This window comes from Ursus arctos, unplaced genomic scaffold, assembly GCF_023065955.2.
Source record: "Ursus arctos isolate Adak ecotype North America unplaced genomic scaffold, UrsArc2.0 scaffold_14, whole genome shotgun sequence".
In the NCBI taxonomy this organism is placed as follows: Eukaryota; Metazoa; Chordata; class Mammalia; order Carnivora; family Ursidae; genus Ursus; species Ursus arctos.
In genome coordinates, this window is record NW_026622808.1 from 36,757,653 (window position 1) to 36,782,355 (window position 24,703).

Here is a 24,703-nt window from a genome sequence, read left to right on the forward strand (position 1 = left end):
GGACCTTGGAGACACTCGATTGGAATTACCTGTGTGAAACAGAATTATTTGTACAAAATGGCACTTTTCATTTTCCAAACAGAAAAATATTCTTCTGTGACCTAGAGTGCCATGCATTCAGTTAGGTTCGTTGTTATGGTTAAGAAGAAGCGTTCCTAACATCAGCTTAAAGGATTTGGAAATATATTTACTTGGAAACATAATTGCGTTGGAGTGTTGTATTTTGAAGTGACACTTCTGTATGCAATAATTGAGTCGAGAGGAATACTAAGTACATTTATGTCATAATAAGAAAATGACACTGCCTATAAGGAGAGAATCCAAAAATTGTAGATGATTAGTTTTTATTGCCACACCTTCAGTGCCATATCAAAAAACTGTCATTTCCACTATGTAAACAGAGACTTCTAGTGTCCGGTTCCTGCCAGCAGGGGGCCATTCCCCAAAGAGTTACTGTTGAAGACCCCTCAGTGCCTTGGGAATGCATCTGAAAAATACCACTGCCCAGAGTAGCATTCAAGTCTAGCTCATCGGTTAGACTGTGAACTTTGGTTCAGAGTATCTTCTTGTTGTTGAGGCAAGAGAATGACCATTCTCAGAAGTCGTAGAACAAATATCAGAATTTATTACCACCTCTACCAACACCAGCACCATTTTTGGAGCGCATTATCCCGTGTCCAGCATTCTGCTGGGTACTTTACACCCTTGACCCTCTTTGATCATCCTAAGCACACTAGGAGGTCTGGTGTCATCCCGTGTGCTGATGAAGGAAAGGAGGCTGATGTAGGCTGAGCAGCTCGTCACATAGCTACTGAGTGGTGACGCTTGAACTTCGTGTACCTGGCTGAGAAGTCCCTGGTCTTAGCACAATGCCAGATTGCCTAGCAAGTGGGCGGCATGTTGTTGATCTTCCTGCATCTTGAACCCCAGCCAGTGATTTTAAGCCAAGCAGGATGCTGCCACCAGGCTCCAAATCAATAGTATTCCAGCAAAATCCATGCAGATTCTTTCCCACCCATCCCATCAGGTCAGCCACCTTTGCTAGGAATAAGACAGAGGAGACAGAGCAGGGATTGTATCCCTTTCTCCCCGTTGGAGGGATATCTGATGAATTGATATATGTCTAAAATATGGCTTAATTGATATATGTCTCCCTTTCTTCCCCTTCTCCCCAACCTGCCCTTATTTCCACTGTCCCTCAAGCTTGGGTCACAGATGTCCTGCCTCTGTTTATCAGCCACCTTGTGGTGGTTCATGGCCGTCTCAGGACATTAATAGCACACTTCACAGACTTCATCTCCCAGGAGGCAGGGAGTTACACATGCTGTACGAGTCATCCCCTTTTCTATGACACTTAGCAAATTCATTGTTTTATATCTTTCCCTGGAGCCTTTTACCTCCCTGGTGACTGTGGTGTCCTTCCTATTCCTGGCCACGTTTTCATTGTTGATAGGACTGTGGGTTTGCCCATAACTCCTGGTCCTCATTCCTCCCTACTCAAGGAGAAATATATGTCTGTGCTTTATAGCCTGTTAGGCACTCCGTAGAAGGCACACAATGCCCTCCCACGTACGGCAGACGTGACCCGCCCGCACTGCACGCAGGTGTGGCCTCAGAAGGAGACTGGCACAGAATGGTGAGGTGGGATATCAGGGCTCAAGTTTAGATTGAGACGGTCCAGGCAGCTCTGTTCCAGCTTGCTTATTACTTATTTTTAATGAAATGGACCAAAAATTGGCTTTCTCATACCCCGAGGGAATATATGCTTTTGTCAGTAGTCCCTTATTCCCCCCACCCGCCTGGCACTCGGTAGGCTGTTTCTAACTATTTGTTGAATGAATGAAAATAGCAGTGAGTTCAGCTTAGGTTCCTTTTTTGGTGTGTGTTGGTGTGATCCTTATTTAACTGATCGGTGTAATGAATTCAGCTTCTGTACTGTGGCTCTTTGAGAGCTTGAAGGAATGAGAATAAGATTGAAAATTGAACCTTAAAGTAGGAACGGGAAATATCTTCAGCTCTTCTGCGAACAAGCCACCTTTCAGGGCGCTGGGCTTGGCCTGTCTCCAGGGTTTCCCAGGGACAGGGTTTATTGGGGGATCTGGGTCCGGGGATTTCAAGGGAAGTGCTGGAGGCTTCGGGGAGGGATAGAGAAGCAGGACTAGTTCTCACCATTTCTCTCAAGTCATGGGCTTTGAGGCAAGCTCCCCAGATTCTCACTTGGGGATGGGCAGGTCCCTGCTTTGCCATCTCCTCCCCTGGACCTTCTGTCCGTCTTCATCTAGTGGTTTAATGATGCTGAATCTAGAGATGTAATTTCAGGTTTTGCTGAGAAAATTTGGCCACGAGACCGTGTTCAGCTGCACCAGCTCTTTGGCTAAGGGTCACCCCTGCGTCCGTCTCCAGCAGGGGGCACTTGGTTCAGGGGGCACTTGGCTCTTCTACTCAGAACCTCTCTCCTGTGTTTGGCTTTTATCCCAATTAACTGTGACCATTCAGAAGTCTCCTGACCCAAGCCCCGCTCTTTGGGGTCTGTTCCAGGTGACTCACTTCTAGATACTCAGTCATCACGTAGGAAAAAATGACCCAAATGTATGAACAACATTAAGTGTTCTGACAGTGAGGTAGTGCTTTCCTCTTCCTGGTGTTTGTGTGAAATGATCTGGCAAAATGGATGCTGCAGAAATAATGCATTTCTGTGTCTCCCTTCTCAAATGATAAATGTTCTTGGCTCATCACAAGATTTCTTGCCAAATGCTGATTCTGCTAACAGAAGGAATGGAGGCTTCAGATGTTCTCTTGTGACAGAGGGAATAAAAAGTCCCAGGCTTGCCCTCCTTCTGTGTTATGAATGCAGAGAGGTGTTCTTGGGAAGGGCTGCACTCTGCCTCCACTTGAGTCTGGGCTGTGTCGCTCAGGGCTCAATCTGGCTACTGCCTGGAGCGCAGGGGGCGGCCCAGAGGCTGGGGGTGGCCACAGGAAGAGTATCGGTATCATCAGCCAACCTGTTGCAGTTTGTCGCTTACATGAAGAGCTTCAGTTCTGGAAGGCGTTAGTGTGACAATACGGCACTCACTGGAATCCTCCATAGCAGAGGTGCTGTGAGGATTTGGAGTGGGCCTTATGTGCAGGCACTGCACTGGGGGCTTCCACAGATGTCCTCCCCCACCCCCACGCCCCAGGCCCTGGAAGAGGGGCCTCATGACCCCTGATGCTCTGACTTAGGACATCGAGGCCCGGGAGGCTCAGCGATTTCCTTTAAATGACATGGCCAGCCAGCCAGCCCAGACTGCTGCTGCATCCAGCCGTCAGCCCTCTTGATGTCTTCCAGGGAGTCCACCTCCCACTCCTCTGAGTCTTGTGGCCTCTCCACTGTGCTGTCTCCTGACCACTTGGGTCCCTCAGCTCCTTTTCTCTGTCCAGTTTTATTTCCCTCCTACCCTTTCTGCACACTGAGGTTTTTTAAAAGTGCACATAGGATTCCTGAGTCCCTCCCACCCTTGAACCTTTCCCTGGCTCTGGCTATGGCCTGTCTCCATAACCCACCCATCTCCACACCCCACCCACTTACCCAAATCAGGGTAAGGTCCAAAATCTTAATCCTAGCCCACTCCCTTGATGGCCTGGCCCTGCTTACTTCTTTGGCCTCAACTCTCAGCAGAGTCCCCACCTTGGCCATCCATGCACCAGTGAAGTGGAACAGGGGGTATTTCCTCGAGCCCCAGACAGCGTCTTGTCCCTGGACCTCTGTCCCTGCTTTTCCCTCTGCCTGGCATGCTTCCCACCTGTTTTGTCTCCCACCTTCCCAGCCTTGTCATCCATCAAGGGTCCAGCAAGCAGGGAGTCACTGCCTTGACCACCCCATCAGGGTACTTACCCTGATGTATCATCTTAGCCTTTTTACTCATCAGAACACTCCTGACCAATAGACTGCCATCTTTCTTCCACTCTGCTCTCCCCATCATTGTGCTTGTGCCTAGTACCATGTCTGGCATAGCGGAGACACAGGATAGAAGTGACATGTTGCAGAGACAGGATTCAAATCCGGCCTGGCCTGACTCCTTAATGAGGTGGCATGGTATCTCTCCTATGTTTGTCTTTTCCTCTGCCTTCCTTTGTGTGTTTACAGGGACCTGCTGATACTGTCCTAACTCCTTTTCCTGGTTGAAGGGCTGCTGCTTTTGTTATGAAGCAGATATCATTGCTAGAGCAGTCCTTGAAGCTATAGGAAATAAAGTGCCACTGCCTACACAGCTGTGTGGGGAGGCAAAACCTGGAGGAAAAGGAGTGTGGGGTGATTTGCCTCCAGGTCTTTCTTGGTCCCTTGGAGAACAAAAGATGTTTTGTAGCCCAGACACAGCCAGGGAGTAATTTATAATTAAGGCTCCAGGAACTCCTTTCAGAGTGGGCTTGCTCTTCTCTCTCCAGATATTTTTATTCTCAAGAGCTCTGTCTGCTCCTCTGAGGCCAGGCTCCAGGCTCATGCCCTCAGTGGCCCTCGGAGGGACAGAGTCCCCTGCTGTGATGTCCGGTGTGCTCTGACTATGTGAACAGCTGCAGCCCTCCTCGAACAGGTCATGTCTCTGGTTTTTGGTATTTGACTCTCTTGGCGAGTCCAAGCCACCGTTGGCGACAAGAGCAAGGAGACAGGGGTCCATTAAGGCAGTGAAATGGCCCCTCTGAAACAAATTTGCAAATATTTGGACTGTTGGTCCTTTACCCCCTACCCCCGAGTTCAAAAGACCTAGCGATTAGAAGTTAGACCTTAATAGGTTTAAAACTCACTCTGACCATTTGACTTCCACCTACCAACTAACGCCTCTCTGGGCCTCAGTTCCCCATCTGCAATTTGGGGATAATACCTACCTCTCGGGGTGGCTGTGAGGATTACACAAATTAATATGCGAAAAGCTTCCGGCACCGTGCTGAGCCCGTGATACACGGAGGACTCATTTTACTGACTTTCTTAGGCTCCGCTAATGAAGACATGCTGCTTAATTACACAGATTCTAATTGGGACCACATTTCCCTAAAGAAATCTGTTTACTAGGTGCCCATACGCTGTTCTCACGTAACTGCAACTTTTATATTTTCTAATTTCCAAAATAGTATGTTCATTGTAAAAATTAGGAAATACAGGTAAGCAAGAAAAGAAAGAGGAAAAATCCTTGGTGATCGTACAGCCAGCTGTGAACGTTTGGCATATATCCTTCTAGCAGGGTGTTCGTGTGTATGGGTGTATACGGCAGATTAGTAATTTAAAACAAAAAGTTACCGATTACTATCTGTAACATATCGGAGCATACTGTGTGTGCACGTTTGCTACATTCTTTCACACAATTTGGGACGGCTTTGTGGAATTCTGTTGTACCGTTGTAGCTTCCTTTATCTGATTGCTGGAGGTGAAATTGTTGGCACATTTTTAAAGGTTCTGGATGTATATGACCATCCCAAGACACCAAAGGCTTGCAGTTGGCTAATGGCTATCACTGTGTTACTCTCTCTGTTCTTCAAAATCCTTTGATTCCAGCAAAGTGTAACATTTCCTGGTGAGAGTAAGGCATTAAGCTGTTTGACCCAATTCCAATAGGCGTTAACACATCTTGAGAAGCAGGATGTCTTTTTGCTTATGGGATAACTTCCCTAGGGTGGGGAGAAAGTAGTACAGGCTTGGCTCATTGGCAAGGAAGACCCATCGTCACGTATCCTGAGGGGAGGGGACTTAGGCTGTCAGAGGGATAGAACCAGTGAATGGTTACGTTTGTCCCAGATCTGGAGTCCTTAGCTTGGCAAGGGGCTTTGGACTGAGATTGGTTAGTTAGGTCACCAGGCACAAGGAGGCCTGGGAGACTAGCCCTCCATAAAGTCACTGGCTCCTTTTCCCAGAGCAGAGTCAGAGGAAGAGAGGATGCAGGATGATCTCACTGAAAACTTGGGGGGGATGGTTGTAGTTAAATAAATGGATTCCTTTCTAGAGATCTCTTGGGGAGAAAAACACATGCCAGAACGAATATGACCAGAATAATGGGGCCCTATCTAAAAACCAGAAGATTCAGGTAAAGGCTAATTGTGAAATGCATTTTATTTTTCTTTATCTTACGCCTCTAGATCACCTTTCGTTATAGAATTACTTAAGACAGAGATTTATTATATTGACTCTGTAAATATTAGACTGGCAACTTTGTTTTGTTTTACTCACTTCTTGAACTTCATAGTTTTGGTAGCGAATCAGCTTTGGGTATAGGCTGGCCTCAGCTGCTGGCTTTTGGAACACATCTGGCAGCAGCAGAGAACCCCCAGGATTTTTGGCTCCAAAGGCATTGGCTTGCATTTGAACTTAGGGAACATTTCCAGTGATTGTCCTTGAAGTTTTATTCATACACCAGAGGACGCTGTTAGCTTGAGCCATGGTTGGTCTCACTGGAGCCCCACATCGCGGGTCAATCCAGTCAACCTCTCCAGGGGTAGAGAGGTCACCATTAGAGAACCCAGAGCAATGTAGCTGTATCCCTGCTTGCCTCCTCCTTATACTGTAACATCGAAATTGTTTTGCAACAAGCTTCGTTCAGAGAAGTCCTGTGAGTGCCTGCTGTGGGCTGGTGGGTGAGCACAAGGACCTGTCCTTGCCCCCCAGGGCCACACAAGCCACATGGCCAGGAAAGATGAGCACAGAGTGTCCTGGAGCTCAAAGAAAGGGTATAGCCTCATTGTCTTAGAGAATGAGTACAGCCTTGTCGAGGAGGAGAGGAGACCTAGAAGGAGAAATTGTTCTCCGGGTGAGATGTAAGAGAGAGATTCTCAAGGCAAACACTTCGGATTTATATGGATGTTTTCGGGGAGCAAGGAGAAGAGTGTCACTCACAACCCGTAGTCCATTACAGGACAATGTGGAGCAGCTCAGAGCATCTCACAAACAACGTAGCAGATGTCTATCTTGGTCTGGACCCAAGCAGTCTAGAATAGCATTTTGTATTTTTCCTTAGGCTCACCTTAATTCTCAGAAATACCAAGCCCTTAGGGCTGACGTTTCAGTCAGAGGCCCTGATGCCGAGTCTGGGGGTCCCTTCCTGTCCTTCTCTCTTTGTCTCTGTGAGTATCTAATGCTGGGCTCTGAGAACTCTAGTCATATGCCCTCAGACTGTAGGGATTTCATTTTAGTCTCTTATGTTCATTTCCATAGGGCCATTCCCCCCTGTCCTCAAACTCTACTCTTCTCTTTTCAAGACACCTAATATTATTGCCTCAACAGACTTGGAAATCTGAGCTAGGAAGGGAAGTGCTTTGTGTCACACACACGTGCATGCGTGCACACGCACACACACCCACACACACCCTTCCTTTGGGCAAGGAAAAACAGCCTCCTCTCAGTTTACATCCTTTAAAGTAAAGAAGGGGAAGTGGGGAGAAAATACACATTTTTATTGTAAAAATTATATTTCCATTAAAAAGCCATTACATTTTCCACTTTAAAAATGACTCTCAAGGTCTTTAAGCCAAGATAAGATGTGGAGCCCTTGTTTTTTCTAAGTAGGAGGCTGGGGTGAGGGATCAGTAAGTGGTTCTGGTTCTCCTAACGAAGGTAAATATAAAACCCCCAATAGCTTTAGTTCCCCAGCCTTTTATTACCTACAATAATGTAAGGGATTTCTGTTGACATTGGAAGTATTTCAAACTCGGGGCGCCTGGGTGGCTCAGTCGTTAAGCGTCTGCCTTCGGCTCAGGGCATGATCTCAGGGTGCTGGGATTGAGCCCCGCATCAGGCTCCCTACTCCACTGGGAGCCTGCTTCTTCCTTTCCCACTTCCCCTGCTTGTGTTCCCTCTCTTGCTGGCTGTCTCTCTGTCAAATAAATAAATAAAATCTTTAAAAAAAAAGTATTTCAAACTCCATTTGGGAGGTATTTACTAATAAACAATATTTTTTTGCAACGGGAACAAAATTAAATCTTTAGTTAAACCAAAGTTTTGGGTCTCAGGACCCCTTTACACTCTTATAAAATACTGAGGATTCCTAAGAGCTTCTGCTCATGTGGGTCCCATCTATTGATATTTGCCATATTAGAAATTAAAACCGAGACATTTAAAAATTAATTCAAGCGGAAAAACATATGTTATCATAAATAGGTATTTTATGAAAAATAACTGTGTTCTCCAAAACAGACAAAAAAAAGAGGAGTGGCACTTTTTTTTTTCTTTTGCAAATCTTTTTAATGGTTAAAGAGAAGACAGGTGAATCCTCATATCTGCTTCTGTGTTCAGTCTGTTGTGATTTTTTGAAATCTATGAAGAAATTCTGGCTTCATATAGATATGCTATTGGGGAAAAGGAGGACTTGATGGGCCCCTGAAAGGGTCTCAGGGAACCCTCAGGGTTCTTGGCCATTTTGAGAACTGCTGGTGAAATAGATTATCTGTCACTAGGGTGTGATAGGTTTTAAATGAAAAATTATCTTTGAGAATTTGAGCAAATCAGTCTCTTATGAACAGATGAACTCATTATGAGATATATAAAGTATTTGTTTTTATGGCTTTTGTACTTACTCTTACATTCTCTTTTCCGTGAGTTCTTGAGGGTACGTAGGAGGTCCTCAATGAACATTAGTGGATTGAATTGAAATGCTAAAATCCATAGCAAGGACTCTCTCACTATAAAATGTTTATGAGATGCTCTGCCATGTGACTTTCTTCAATTCCCATTCCAGTTTAGGAGTTGGCAAACTTTTTCTATAAAAAAGAGTAAATATTTTAGTTTTTGTGGGTGATCTGGTCTCTATTGTGACTACTAAACTTGATTGAATATAAAAACAAATGGGTCTGGTTTTGTGCCAATAAAACTTTATTTATAAAAATAGGTGATGGATTGGATTTGACCCAAGGATTATAGATTGCCTACTCCTGCTATAATTATACATTACAGTCATAGCCTTGAAACTATTTTTCCCTGTCTCCAGTCTTTGGCCGTGAAAAAGTTAAGTTAGTGATGTTCAAGAAAACACACACACACACACACACACGAGTTAAATTTCTTCATTTTTATTTAATGACGCATTTGGAATAGTCAGTGTCTAGTGGCGTTGGCTGTTGGACAGCTCATGAATCTGGGAAAGTCCTCCAAAAGAACGGCTGAGTGTGGTCAAGTTGGAAGTGTTAGAGTGTTGATTTCGAGCACTGAAGAGGATGGATGATAAAGTGCTTGATTGCTTTAAGGTTTTTTTTTTTTTTTTTTTTCCTTTCCTGGGTGCTCGTTAAGTTCCTAAGAGAGCCAGAGCCAATTTTCACATTTCTCCTTAGCTGGTTTAATAATTTTGAGATACAGTCCAATATCTTCAAATCCAAGAGGCAGTCCTATTTAGTCCTTGTAAGTAGATGTGCTCCGAAGTCATGGGTATGGTGTTTTATGCCTTTCTTGTTGCCTTCCCTTCTTACAGAAATACAAAGAGTATGAGAAAGACGTTGCCATAGAAGAAATTGATGGCCTCCAACTGGTGAAAAAGCTGGCAAAGAACATGGAAGAGATGTTTCACAAAAAGTCTGAAGCCATGCGGGTAAGTGCCTCTGGTTTCTGCTCTATGCTGCCCAAAGACACAGAGGCACCTTCGGGGGACTGACACTGGTGACTCCAGCTCTCCAAGATCACAGTTGACTCAGCTGTTCTGTAAACACTTTATTTTCTTTACTTAACCAGCAAGACCAGTTAGTAGGGGCGCGATTGCCCTTTCTGGAGAGGGTGCAGGTGCCAATTTTGGTCTTATAATTTTGTGCCTTCCGTGGAAGTGCTACCAAGTGTACAGCCTCGGGGGATGGCTTATGACTGTGTGATATGTTCACTTGTTGCCAAAAGTCATTCAAAAGTACATTGTGGTTCAACTAAGCAACTATAAAAAATTTAAGCCATGTTTGCCAAAATGTGGAGTTGAAAATTCAATGGAGTGAATGAGTCCAGATGAAGTTGGAGGTTCTCCTTACCTCTGTTGGAATATTATTATAATTATAATGAATGTCTTGACCAGTAAGAGCTCCCTGAAATTTCATATTGTCAGCAGGATAAATGCAAATGTATCATTTTGGATTTCCAAGATGGCTTCCAACTCTGTTCCTTCTTGCCCACTAAACAGTGCATCTTACGTTCTTGCTTTAGAACATGTGAATGTTGTAACATCCCACATTTGTGCCACATTGGCACAAGGTATGGGAAAGAACTGCAGTCTGAAGAGCTTTTTATTTCTAGCCCATGGTTTGCTTACCTTTTGGTTTTAATAATTATCACTTTGCCATAAATGACCACTTCCTGCTTTAGCTTCTCTCACAATTAATTGGCCCAACAAAACTTCCACATGTTATTCCTGCTTTGGGCCCAACAATTCCACACATTTGCTTGTCTCTAAAACATCTTTGTGCTATTTTGATTCAGGGGAGGAGGGTTGTAGTTGAGTAGGTAAGAGTGAATTCGGCCTGGGTTTTCAGTGCCTGCTTTGCTCACTTACTGAGCTTTGACCTTCAGTAAAACTGCCCTGTGAGCCTCAGTTTCCTCATCTGTAAATGGCAAAAACAGGCCATGTGAAGATCAAACAAAGTTATGATTTTGAGCTACTTAGTACAGACCCCGGCACGTAAGCAGGGCTCAGTGAATGGCAGCTTCATACTGCTGCTGTGATTATTAATCAAGTAAGTTGAGACCTCTTGGTGGGAACTCTGAAGTGTCTTAGAAGAAAAAAAAAGCCACAAACTTTTATTTCCTATAGAAATACTGCTCTGGGGCGCCTGGGTGGCACAGCGGTTGGGCGTCTGCCTTCGGCTCAGGGCGTGATCCCGGCGTTCTGGGATCGAGCCCCACATCAGGCTCCTCTGCTATGAGCTTGCTTCTTCCTCTCCCACTCCCCCTGCTTGTGTTCCCTCTCTCGCTGGCTGTCTCTATCTCTGTCAAATAAATAAATAAAAAAAAAATCTTTAAAAAAAAAAAAAAAAAAAGAAATACTGCTCTGACAGCCAGCCCTGGGAGCTTCATGGTGATCCCTGTGTCCCTATGTCTCTACCTTGAAGCAAGTGCTATTCTTTTTTTTTTTTTTTTAAAGGAATCATTTATTTTTTAGCGAGAGAGGGAGCATGAGTGGAAAGGGCAGAGGGAGAGGGAGAGAGAATCTCAAGCAGACTCCCTGCTGAGGGCAGAGCCCCATGCAAGGCTCGAATCCAGGATCCTGAGATCAGGACCCCGAGATCATGACCTGAGCCGAAACCAAGAGTCAGGTGCTTAACTGACTGTGCCACTCAGGGGCCCCAAAGCAAGTGATACTCTTTACAGACATGGTAGCCATTCATATCTAACTCTCAGAACTTGAAATTAAAATGCAACAGCACCCCCCCCCAAAAAGCCCACCATAATTACTATTTTCTATTTATAAAATGAACACCCCTTTGGTGGAACTTCAGGAATATACTGAAAAGTATCAAACAGAGAAAAAAAATGACTTGAAAGTCAGGCTTGTGTTCTTGTGTTTCCTTCCAGTTTTTTAAATTTGCATTTCTATGCATGTACTTCTATGTTTTTCTTTTTCAAATTTGCAGTTGTATTGCCTGTTTGCTTTTGTGTCCGGCTTTTTTCACTTCTCTACACCGTGGTGGTGTGAGCTGCTCTTGGCATCACTCTTGTGCCTGATTTTCTTAAATGGCTGCATCACATTCCAGTCTACGGGTGTGTCATGAATGATTTGACTGTTCCTCCAAATCTGGATATTTAAGTTGTTTGCAAGGCTTGATATAAATAATGCCGCAGTGAATCTTATTGTGTGTTAATAATAGATCAAATGACTCAGCACCACTGTTTGGTGTTCCTCTAAGGATTTTATGTGCACTCGCTTGTCCTTAGAACAGCTCCCAGAGGGAGGTGTTACACTATCCCACTTTTCCAGAGAAGGCGAGAGAGGCAGAAGTTGCTTCTCCAGGGTCACCTGGGGAGTGAGCTACGGGCTCCAGGCATACAGGGACCCAAGTCCACATTCTTTATCACCTGCGTGCCCTCAGCATCCTGCAGGGTAATCCCTGTGCCCAGAAGCCGGTTCAGAGACGCGGACCTCACCTTCAGAGCTCTTTCTGCATGTGAGGACATTTCTGTCCAGGTAAGATTGTGCCCGTTCCCAGTTACTCCAGGAGCAGTGGCTTGTGAGTGCTCATTTGCCTGAATCCTTGCAAAAAATTAAAATGTTTTATTTTGTTTTAAACACTAGTAATGTTGTCCATTTGAGGGAAGGAAAGGCTGTTTTTGTTTCAGCTTGGATTTCTTTGTGAATCACGAATTTTAGAGCAGAAAAGGACATGAATCTCCTTAGGTTCTGCCTCTGCAATTGACAGACAAGGAAGCCCTGGGGCCTGACACTCGGGGGAGGGCGGGCTGTGCAGCATAGCAGCGTGGCACAGAGGTCCAGCCAGCTCCAGAGCCTGGACTTGGCACTCAGACGCAGGGGGCCCATGTGGCAGCTGAAAGGTTGGTGAGAAGAACTAAGGAATCAATGGGCCTCTTTTCCTCACTTAGCTCTGTGGAGATGCTAGGAGGAGTAGCAGACTTACTCATCTGTGCTTGTGCTTAGTGAGTCTGGATGCACCAGGCCCTGTGCTAAGCAGTTTATATCTGTCATCTCATTTCACCCTGGCATCCACCCTGGGAGGGAGATGAGTTCCTGTATCACTGGCTTAGAGATGAGCATGCAGGCTTGGCAGGGTGGGGTTGCTACCCCAGGTCATGTGGGCAGGCTCAGGGGAGTTCCTTTTGCACCCCACATGGTAGGATTGCCGTGCCTCTGGGTGTATCTGTGCAAAGGGTTTTGCACAGTGACTAGCGAACGGTAAGCTTTCAGAAAGTGTTTGCTGTTACATTGCTGGTGAAGGGAACTTTCAGTTTGTAAGTATTTTGTAACATGAGAGTCTTGAAGCTTTAAAAAGCTTCAAGCTTGATGACAGGAGAGACCTTAATTTTGAAACCTTTTGTTTTAAATTCATGATGTTAAAAAAAAAAAAGACTGATACGGTTGGTGTGGTTCCTTTAAGAAGGGGAAAAAAAAGGTGCTTTATTTGGATTGAAATGTACCCAGACTAAAGGCATCCAGGTTTCTCTGAACTGTGTATTTTATTTTATGTTATTTATTTATTTTTTAAAAGATTTTATTTATGCATTTGACAGAGAGACAGTCAGTGAGAGAGGGAACGCAAGCAGGGGGAGTGGGAGAGGAAGAAGCAGGCTCCCAGTGGAGGAGCCTGATGCGGGGCTTGATCCCAGGACCCTGGGATCACACCCTGAGTCAAAGGCAGATGCTTAACGACTGAGCCACCCAGGCGCCCCATGAACTGTGTATTTTAAAGTAGATGGATGAGGCCCTTTGGAAACACAGTTGATGCCATAAAATCTGGGTTAAGTGGTCCAATGATATGTGGCACTCCCTGCTCCCAATCTTTAAACGGGAAAGAGGGCTTGTATGTCAAGCTGGGGTTTGGTTTGGAGTCAGTTTTGCTGTTGAGATGGGCCTGGTCCTGTTGTGGGTCACGCAGCACCATCGGCCACAGTCATGAGCCTGGGGGCATTGGGAATGAGAGGAGGTGGCCTCAGAGAGACCCCCTGGATCTTGCTTTCTGTGCATGCCAAGAGCAGTGGGTGTGACTGTTTCATATGATAATGAGACCTGAACTAGGAAAGGTGGCTCTTTGCCTCTGGGATTGGTGAGATTTGAAGAGCGAACCTCTCAAATGAAAATTTGCCTGTGGGTTTGTAGTGGAGTCATTATTTGCTGCCTGGCCCTAGAATGAACCACAGCGTAACAGGGACCTTTCCTGTTCCTTCCCATGCCACCCGCTGAGCAGCGACCCCTTTCTCAAATGGCCCAGGAACAGAACAGAGTTTAGAATTTGCACCAACGTTTTGATGCACCAGAAATCGTGTTTCCCAGCCTCCATCCCAGCGAGCTGAGTCAGGTCGGAGGTCCGAGTGCCTCCCTGCCCATCACCGATTCAGTGCCAAGGGCTCTTCGATGGTAGGTGGGTGGGAGGACTCAGGGACATACCTGAGAGAGAACTGGCTGACAAACAACACTTGGTTAAAATTCCCATGGATGTCTATAAAATATTTATGAGACGCAGTTGCAATTTAGAAAGTAACTCTAACTCCTCTGGTCTGTGAAGGTAGGTGCCGTTAGCCCATCACTGCGGGGAAACCGAGCAGGACTAGTGATGCAGCCCTTCACATGCCTGTCATCTCTTGGCTGTGAAACAATGTTGATCTTTTCTCTGTCTCTTCTGGCTTGATTTCATCATTTTCCCCCATCACTTTTCCCAGTGATTAGTTGAATCAGAGTGATTTTATCATGCTCGTACCCTGTTTGAATTACTCTTCACTATGCAATTATCCTATCACAGAAAGTCCTATTTTCTCCCTGTCAGATGTCTGGAGTAAATGTGAAACCCAAAGTGGCCTGCCCATTACATAACCTCTGTCGTCTCGTTGGTAATGGACTATATGTAACTTTTTTTTTTCCAGCTTAGCAAATTACAAATAACCTTAGCTTCCATAATTGCCATTAGCATAATGGTGCCATCATTATGGTTGCATGTCTTAACTAATATTTTCTAGCACTTTTTAACACCATTGGTGGTTTAAATAATTTTTTTCAAACCCACTCACAGGCTTGCTGTGTAGGTTATTTTAACTTAAGAGCCTGATTGGGTTTGATGCAGGGATGCTGCTACTTGCTCGTGTACAGGATAATCGTGCCCAAAGCATTCTCTCCCACCTTCTATGTTGGAAAATATTCGTGCTTACCAAGCCCTCAGTTGATGTTGCTGAACAATTTATCAAGTTTGAAGTCCCCACGAATGGACAAGAAATGGAATCAGTTTGCTTTTTAGTTCATTAACATTTCCGGGAAGACAGTCTACATGCTGAACGTGGAGGAAATGATACCTATCAGCCCTCTGCCAGCAGTGGACCCCTGGGGGGGGGGCGTTCCTAAGTGACACCTGGAAATGCGCAGCTGTGTCACTAGTCTAGTTAGAGCTCATCTGAAATATTGATGGGAAGCACATTTGATCCAGCTCCCCTTCCTCCTGAGCTGCTGATGATTTGAGGGGAGTGAGAAGCCAAAAGACATGCCCTCGTGGTGCTGTTATACAGACAGGCTGCCCCAGCGTTTCCTTTGTCTTTAAAACCCAAGCCTGCATTGGGAGTCACACACACCATTACACAGCTGGAAGGATCATCCGAGGCCCCAGGGAGCTCTGAACGGGCACAGACAAGCCTGTGGCTGGAGAAGAATCTGTAGGAAGTCATTATGTGTAACTGTGGGCAGCTCTGATTCTAGGCAAATACTTTTACGACAGATTCCAGCACAGCTGGGGGATGTCACGATCCTGTGATTTGGGAACCGTCCGTATAATCGAGATGAGCAGCACAACTGAAAAAAAGTAGATAAACCAGGAAATAACAAACAGAAGGACTTTGGAGAATTTATAAATGTATTCTAGTATTCTCCAGAGTGGCTTAAGGGTGAGTTCTCCAGAATGGTTATTACCTTCGATCTTGTAGAGCAAGGTCTGGGGCAGGCACTGCTTCCGTCACACTGATGTTGGCCAGAATTGTAGCCTCCTTCCAGCTTCAAAGTTGTTCCCGCTTTTGGGGCCAGGAGCCGATCCACAGGGCGTTCACTGCCGCGCTGGACAGAGTTCAGGCCGCCACAAACTTAAACACGTTTCACGCACAGGGAGAGGATTATCGGATGCTATCTATTTGGGTAGCCTATGCGGCAAAGCATTAAGTATTTTATTTCCCATTCAAATTCATCTTCTCCCCCAAACAATTAATTAGAAATGTCTAAAAGAACACATTTTCTCGGGGACTGTGAAAAGACACAAAGTACAAGTTGGCCCCAAACTTTCTAAATGAAGAGTCTGTTGTTTTCCAATCTTGGATAAAGATATTGAATACATTTTCGTAGCGCTCTGAAGCTCAGTCCTGTAAATAATCTTGTTTTACTTAGTTTCTGATTTACATTGATAAAATGATAAATCAGACACTTGAAAAGGAGTGTTTTGCTTAAAAATAAACATCCTTGCTTCTTGGGAAAAGCTGAAGAGACTAGATTATATATTAAGTTTCTCTCCTCTCCTATGGCTACCTGCTGTTCGCTGCAGAACCGATTCCCATTATAGCTGTACCGTGGGAAGTAACTGCTGTTGTACAGTAATTCAATTTCGTTGGATTCACGCATCGGTTCACCGGTAGGGGTTTATCTGGTCAAACCTGGGACTTGAAAGCTTTTTATCGAGAAATTCCACATGCAGCAAGACGTTTTTCCTAGGTAACGAATATCAGTATTTGCATTTAATAAACATTTACCTTCTCAGAGAGATGGATTTCTTCCCCCCGCAGAAGAGATTTACGCCAATCTTCCAAAAAGCTAGAGGGTACTATTAAAGCAACTTTCTCTGGCTGTTTTTTGACTGGTGTGCGTCTACATATGTATGACTATAAAACACATCTGTGTCTTTATGTAAATATATACACTGAAGCATGAAAAGCACGAGGTACTCAAGGAAAGCATGATCTGTACCAAACATACGTGTGATGTAAAGGACTAAGAGCGACAGAGATCATATGAAGACTTCTGGTTTAAAAACTCATCTCCACCCGCAGGCATTTGAAAATTGTTGGCAGGGAATATTTTCAAAAGGATACCCATTATGCTGGAAATGAAATCAACCATTTTGTTTGTAAATTTCTAAATTAAGGGAGGGTTCTTAAGACAGAACTAGTTCTTCCTGTATACAAGGACTCTTAGATCATAAGGACTCTTTAGATCCTAAGTCCAGAACGAGCTGTAGAAATCTCGGGAGCTGAATATACCTAACATTGCTAGGAGGGCCTTTAGTTCTCAGCCAGGAGAGGTGACCCGACACATCTAAAAGACTTTTCTGCCTTTGATCATTTCTCATCTCACTCAGTTTCAAAACGTGTTCCTTGAAAGAGAAGTCAGTTTGTTTCAGACAAAAAAATAGTGTTTTAAGTCACAAATGAAAAGACTTTTTTTTTGTTTTGTTGCTGTGTTTTGTGGCCTGTTTGCTTTTTTGAACTTCCCTCTGTCATTCCCTCCCCACCTCTTCCCTCCCTCCCTTCCTTCCTCCCTTTCCCCCTTCCTTCCCCTCTCTCCCCCTTCCTTCCCTCCTTCCTTCCTTCTCTCCCTTCTCCTTCCCTCCCTCCCTTCCTCTCTTCCCTCCCCCTTCCTTCCCTCCTTCCTTCCCTCCCCCCTCCTCCCTTCCCTCTCCCTTCCTTCCCCCTTCCTTTCCTCCTTCCCCCTCCCCTCTCCTTCCCTTCCTCCTTCTCTCCTTCCCTCCCTCCCTTCCTCTCCTCTCCCTCCCTTCCTTCCTTCTGCAAACTGGATTGCAAAACCCCATACATATGTGTAAGAAAATTTACAGCAGAAACCTCAAACCAGAAGAAACTTAAAAATAGCACTGATCTGGAGTCACCAGTTTTGATGAGGTCAGGGAACCTTTCGTGGTTAATGGATGAGGTCAAAACCACAAGGAACCACATGGTCTTACTGGGTTTCACTCCAGATGGGGTTGGGTTTCCTCTAACATACTTCAGATTGTGCCCACCTGAGCCTCATCTCAGAGAGGCCCACATGGCTGTTCTCTCACCTACACCGAGTGTGAGCAACTCGCTTGCCTCCTGGGGGAGATGAGCGTCCTGCTAAGAGAAGAATGCGAACTGCTGGATGTTTTGTAGGTGACATGTCATCTGCTGTCTCCTCAAGCCCTTCATGTGCCATCAACCTCATGCTGGAAGTTGGGTTGGCTTAGTGAACTGTATCCTGGCTTTCCTGCTCATTCTGGGGCTGTTGGCCCTTAGAAGGAGTTCTTTGTGGGTAGAACCACTGTACCAAACGCTTCCCAACTTCATGGTTATTTGTCCCGTTCCTAAATATTTGACTAAAAACTCTCCATTTTTAAAGCTTTGTAGAAGACTTAGTTTTGGGTTTTCTATGTAACTTACTTCACCCGTATTTGCTTTGTTTTGTTTTCCCTGATTATACATATTCATTTTTTTTTGAAATCTTAAGTCCCGTAACAATTGTTTATTATAAAGGTGAACCCTGATCTATATTCATTGCAAAAGAAAAAAGAATGTGCAGAAAATGATAAAGGAGAAAGTAAAGATCACAACATCAAGAGGTACTAAAAGGCACTTGACATTTTTAAATACCATTTCTTTTTAAACATCTTAGTTTCTGCTTGTCCAGATGTCTTTTCTATTTGTGCATGTGTGTGTATATATGCTTCTAAAACATTGTGTGTGTGTGTATGTGTGTGTGTATACACTTCTAAAATATATACACACACTTCTAAAACATTGGATTATTCTTTCCTAGAACCAGTTTTTTTTTTTTACAAAATTAATTTTACATGTTGTGGACATCATTCCACATCAATGAATATATACATTTTTGTTATTTTTCATGACTATATAATAGTGTGCTTTCTGGATGTTCCAATCAGGAAATTCTCTTTTGAGAAGCAATGATATGAAAAACTCTGGCAGAGGAATTTTGTGCGTTTATTTGATGCATTTATTAGGATGTACTCCTAGGAATAAAAGGAAGGCTTGGTGACCCTTGTCAGCTTGTCTTCCAGGCAGCGTCCATCCACCTGCTTGTGTTGCCACCTGTGAGGCTGGAGAGGCTTTTTCTCCACTGTCCTCTCTGACATTTGGCTGTTACTGTTGATCTTTGTCAGTCTTACAGGCACAAAGTAGTATCTCATTTTACTTTGTTTTAGTTAATTGCTTTCTGTTTAGCATGGCGGGTCTTTTCTGGCTCCCCACCTGCCCTGCACCAAGGTTTGGGGCAAATTATACAATGTCTTAGAGCATGGGCATTATTGTCATAGCACAGAGAAGGTCTCGGTGCTGGTCCCGCAGCATACCTCAAAGAGGGGTGTGGGCTCAGGAACTCACTTGGACACACTTGGAGGGCCCTCCCTACCCCTTCCCTCTTCCTTCCTGGACAGTATCGTTAAGAACAGCCTGGTTATGGGGGGAGGGATGTGGGACACTGACAGGCACCACGCTGCCTGGATTTGGGGTACCGGTTTGGAAGAGATTTCTGGGAATACCAATGGCACCTGAGGGTGTTTTAGACCCTCCTACTGCAGGAGAAAGTCACTAGTCCCAAGAGAAGTTGAGCATGGTATAGCCCTTCTCACTAAGAAAAGACTCCATTTCCAGCCAGCTCAATGTTGGACACCTAGACAAAGGACCAGGGTCACTTTGGGTCTCTTCTCCATATGGTGCCATCTTTTTATATGTTCATTGGTCATTTCTTCTTCCTTTTTTCTTATAAATTGCCTGTTAATGCCCTTTCCCATTGTCCCACTATACTGTTTCTTTTCTTTATCCCAGCTTGTCCCCACTCTGGTCCCAGGACCTATCCCAGTCTCTGAGTCTACAGTTAAGTGCTTATTAAGCATTTGTTGATCGACTCACAAATCTTCATCGTGGAGTCAAGATAACTTAAAGTCAGAGTGATAATAGGTTACACCTCTTCCTTTTGACCAGAGACCTCCTGAATGATGAAGGGGAGAGAAAAGTATTAGAGGTTACCTGCAGAGAAACCACAGGGCTCATGGGCCTTCCAGAACCTTCACCATCTGTTCCAAGTAAATGAGCTTTTGCATGCTGTCCCAAGTCAGACTACCACCTTCTTAGACTCTATGCCTCACCTTCATCCCAGTCTCTCACTACGTGGCCGTCCTTCTAGAACTAGGTGAATGGGGGACTTGAAATGGGCAGAAATCAGGCCAGATGCTCAGAGTGGAAATAAAAGTTAACAATCTCTATAGAGGGAATCAAATAAAGAACTGCCTGCCTGCCTTCCTTCCTTCCTTCCTCCCTCCCTCCCTCCCTCCCTCCCTTCCTTCCTTCTTTCCTATTTGATCAGAACCGATGAAGGAAAACTTGATCCTGGGACGGGGAGGGAGGAGGAAGTCTGTGTTTCGAGGCTATGACTTAGCAGAATGACTGTGAATTTCCCTGGTGTTCTCTGAGCCTGGTGAGAGGTCTTTTGGTCATAACGTACAGGCTGGATGCTAGAGCTAGAGTGTGAGCCCCCAGGTTTGGCAGATGTTTTTCTTCCCGTGGCGAGTGGTAAACATAGGCATCTCCCTACTCCCCCAGGAATGGAACAAAAGGATGACTGAGCAGGTTCAAGGGGCTCTTCATAAATTTGAGCGTGATGTCATGAAGGAGAATTTTGGAGTGATGCTGAGAGTAGTTGCCAAGCTCCCCACTTCTGGGCTTGCTGTTGTCCCAGCTGTAGCATGGCTGGGTCAGGGCACCTGTCTAGAGCCCCACCCCACCCTGTCACCATGGTCTAGAACAGCAGTCTGCTTACTTCCTTTATTAACTTTTTTTAAAAAAAGATTTTATTTATTTATTTGACAGAGAGAGACAGCCAGCGAGAGAGGGAACACAAGCAGGGGGAGTGTGAGAGGAAGAAGCAGGCTCCCAGCGGAGGAGCCTGATGTGGGGCTCGATCCCATAACGCCGGGATCACGCCCTGAGCCGAAGGCAGACGCTTAACAACACTGTGCTACCCAGGCGCCCCCCTTTATTAACTTTTGAACATTGTATTTAACTTTTGTTTAGCTCAGTGTTGACTTGAGAATAGCCGTCTCCCTACTAGAACCCCAGTGTCTTGAGGGCAGGGACCATGACGATCATGTTTCCCATTATAGCCCTGGGACGCAGGCTGGGCACTTGGCGAGTATCTGTGAATGAATGGACTTGGCCATCCTGGTAATGACACTGTCGTTGGGGCAAGCTCCCCATGCCTGGCAAGACCATCTGGTCACCAGGATATGGTGCTGGGTAAGGTTTCCTAGGTGTTTCCTATCTGTGTGTTTGTGCCTGCCCTGGTCCCCCATTCCCCACCAGATGACCCATTTCTCCTCTGTCTCACAAGTTCAGATTTGCTCTCTGTTGTGCAATGATAAAAAAAAGAAAAATTTCTTTCCCATCCAAAGTGAAACATCATTTAAAATCATCTTTCCCATTTTCATTGCCTATTTTTATTCTCCATCTATAAAATGCAGTTTTGAAAGATTTCCTGTCGCTTTGGTCAAGACCAAGTGGACCAAACAGCCTGGAGAAGAGAGGCTTGTGGCCATGGAGACCTGTGTGAAATTATAGTGCTGATCCCTGCCTTTAGCCCAAGTAGCAATTATGCCCCATCAGGGCGCCCACATGGAAGCTTTGAGCTCTCCTCGCCGCCTTCTCTGACTGCCTCGCCGGCTGGACCTAAACGAATGAGGTGTCCTCTGCAGGTGGGACATACGCAGGACGCTGTCTGAGCCAGAGTGGATGGGTGGAGGCTGCTCAAAGCAGCAGTGTTACACCCATGTGCTGGTTCCTCTGCTGATTTTCCAAACACTGGTGTCGTTTCTATACCAGACCAGGTAGAAAATAATGCCACTTAATTTATACTCAGGCGAGGCAAGAGAAATCTTAAAAGGTTTGTGGGTGGGAGGAAATTATGGTGAATCACTGAAGTGTCACCATCAATAGATCAAAATGACAGAATAAAGCCATAATAATAATAATGATAATAATAATAATAATAATAAGACCATTGGCTATAATTGTATAAATTACTGGCAACAAATTAAGGGTTTTCAGCAATATTTTGAATGCATAGTTAGTATGTTTCACTGGGGATGTGTCGGTGGCCTCAGTTGTCTGTTTTTGGTCTTTGCTCAGTTTCCCATATGGAGGTAAGGAGCAGCTGGCCCCACAAACACAGCGAGATTATTTACGTTTTGTAAATTAGGTTATGAGGGGAAAATGAAAAGGTAGTTGGGAATTCATTGGCATTTCATTTACACTGCATTCAGCAGAGGGATGACAGCCCTTTTGAGTAATCAGAGTCTTTGTTGAAAATCAGCTGGGATATCATTGACTGCACATCTCGAGCTGTACCGGCTGCTTGAACAGACAACATATAATGCTTTTGTACGATCGGGGGCAAATGGGATTTTTTTTTTTTTCTGGTGTGCTTTTTAATCGATTTTGTGTGTCAGTGGGGGAAGAAACTCCTATCCTGGGGAATATACTTAGCCTTTCTCTGACTGCACCCAGTGATTCTGGAGCACCTCATCAGGCTGTTTGATGGGCTTCATCGAGAGGAACTTCTTGGGGCCCCTAGAAGGCTGTGGTGGCCGTCAGAAAGCAGACCGTCCATCATGTCGGTCATGTTGGGGAGTTGCTTATACACACGCCAACACCAGCCAGCGCGGAGGTCTCCTTCCCTCCAGCAGGTATGTCTGGAAGAACCTCAGGCCAGGCAATGGTACTGGCCCTCGGCGCTTTTCCGGAGACGTGAGCTGACAGGTACCAGCTGCGGAGAGCAGTGGAAGCAGCCCAAGGCGGGAGCAGGGCCAGACCCGCGGGGGGCAAGGCCCGCAGGCAGCTGTTTGGACAGCTCAGTGGTGGTCTCGGTTAGAGGAGTCTTTTTTTTTTTTTTTTTTAAAGATTTTATTTATTTATTTGACAGAGATAGAAACAGCCAGCGAGAGAGGGAACACAAGCAGGGGGAGCGGGAGAGGAAGAAGCAGGCTCATAGCGGAAGAGCCTGATGTGGGGCTCGATCCCATAACGCCGGGATCACGCCCTGAGCCGAAGGCAGACGCTCAACCGCTGTGCCACCCAGGCGCCCCTCGGTTAGAGGAGTCTTGCAGAGCCAGGCAGCCTGTCTCCAAGAGGACTTCCCCAAAAGGCTCGGGGGATCTCCTCCCTTGCTGTGCTGGGCGTCTGTCATTGCAGTCTTTGTGGTCATCATCTGGGGGCAGTGAGGTCCCCATCCGGAAATCAGAGGTGGCCTCTGAGCCAGACATGGTGGAGACGATTTTACTCCAAGGAAGTGTGTTGTGCCTTCTTCACTTGGCAGAAACGAACATGGGGTGGTCCGTGGGTGTTCTCCTCAAGCTGTGTGTGTGTGTGTGTGTGTGTGTTGTGCGCGCGCACGCGTGCATCTCCACACCTGAGTGCACATAATGGTGTCAGGGTGGGAGCTGGGGAGTGGGAGTTGATGGATGAACATTCACCCTCACGGGAATTGCTTCAGTGGAGACAGGGAGGTCAGAAAGGAGCCTCTCTGTCACAGTTCTAAAGCTGTGGTCCTCAGGCTGGTCCTGGCCAGAGACAACTTTTACTTGATCCATGTGGGCTTTGACGACAAAAATGAAATCACATATAAAAATATGAAGTGATAGAAAAATGTCCAGATTTAAAGCTTAAGAAATTGAGAGGCTTACACCTGCTAGGCCCCCGTCCCCATCCCCATCCGGCAACAATCTGCAGGAACTGCCCATTTTGTTGATTTCCATGCGCCACCACCCCCCCCCGCCCCACCCCAAGTCATGTATGTTGCTGCTCTGGCCCCGAAGAGGGTTGAGTTTGCAGCCTCTGGATTAGTCAGATCAGGGCCACAGCCTCGTTTCGGGAACTTCGCAGAGTGTTTGAGTGTATGTAGTTTGCAAGCTCAAAGGCAGATACTCAGAGCTTTTATAAATGATGCTACGGAAGTAAGCTGGCCTCGTCCTTGTTTTGTTCATCATCGTCGTCACATTATGGAGTGCTTCTCGTCAGCCAAGCCACTATGCTATGCTTTACATGTATTGTCCCATGTAAGGGTTAGATCCCTGTGAGGTTGGATTAAATGATTCTTGGCTGGCGTTGGGGAAGATTGTCACAGGACACAGGATAAGAAAGCATTGGAAGGGGGCATAGGTCTCTCTCTCTCTCCGTTTCTCTGTGTGTGTGCACGCATGCGTGCACATGTCACTTTAAGTTTATGAACCACTGGACGGGACTCTTTCAGAGACTTTCTTCACCTTTAACGTTTTAGGATTTTAGCCCTTGTTTAAGGCTTTTACAAACAAGAAGTCCTGTTTCTTTTGTTGTGTATTTCCTCGTATCTCAAAGAAGACCCGATCTATATAAATAACTCCCCATCATTCACAGAATTAGGAACAAAAATCAGAGGCCACCCCCTCCCTCTGCTGCCCCTCCCCACAGCACACACTTTCCTACTAGAATGATGACTGAGACAATATCTCTCACAGGGAGAAGGGAATGAAAAATGCTCAAAGTGGTTACATTTGAATATGTGGCATTTATCTCTCTGTGCAGGCACCTTATAGAAAAATAATTCATCAAATTTCGTTCAAGAAAAAAGAACATTACATCTTCATCAACAACAACATCAAGAGCTCACCATGGCAGGAACAGGACAATAAAGGAGTTATTTTAGCAGAATTAACAGGAAGAAATTAGCCCCATGTATCCTTCCTTTTTATCATGGTGTGGGCATTTGCATATTTTGAAATTTCACATTTGCATAGTCAATGATTTTAAATTAGAGTCTCACATCGCCTTTCTGATGTTTGTCATGTGTGTAACTCGTCATAATAACGAAGTTGTTAGCATTTAAAAAACAGTTATCTCATCATTGACCCAACCCTGAACACACTACACTGAGTTACCTTTGTCATTTTTTAATAGCTTTACAATACAATTCCCGTACAATACTATTCACTCATTTAAAGTATACAATTCAGTGTTTTTTAGTGTATCCATAAAATTGTAGAACCATAACCCCAGTCACCTGAAGAAGCTTTT

The 24,703-nt window shown here is 45.3% G+C and overlaps 1 protein-coding gene across 3 annotated transcripts in view; it reads left to right on the forward strand.

Moving 5' to 3' along the window:
* The window catches only part of CACNA2D3 (calcium voltage-gated channel auxiliary subunit alpha2delta 3), an 833,176-nt gene that overhangs the window by 158,818 nt on the left and 649,655 nt on the right, over positions 1–24,703 (forward strand). For all 3 annotated transcript variants that reach the window (XR_007191727.2, XM_057311802.1, XM_057311801.1), the window contains exon 3: positions 9,423–9,539. Coding sequence is in view for 2 of the 3 variants with exons in the window: in XM_057311802.1 (XP_057167785.1) it covers positions 9,423–9,539 (117 nt within the window). In the remaining variant the exon portion in view is untranslated. The remainder of the gene's footprint in view (positions 1–9,422; positions 9,540–24,703) is intronic.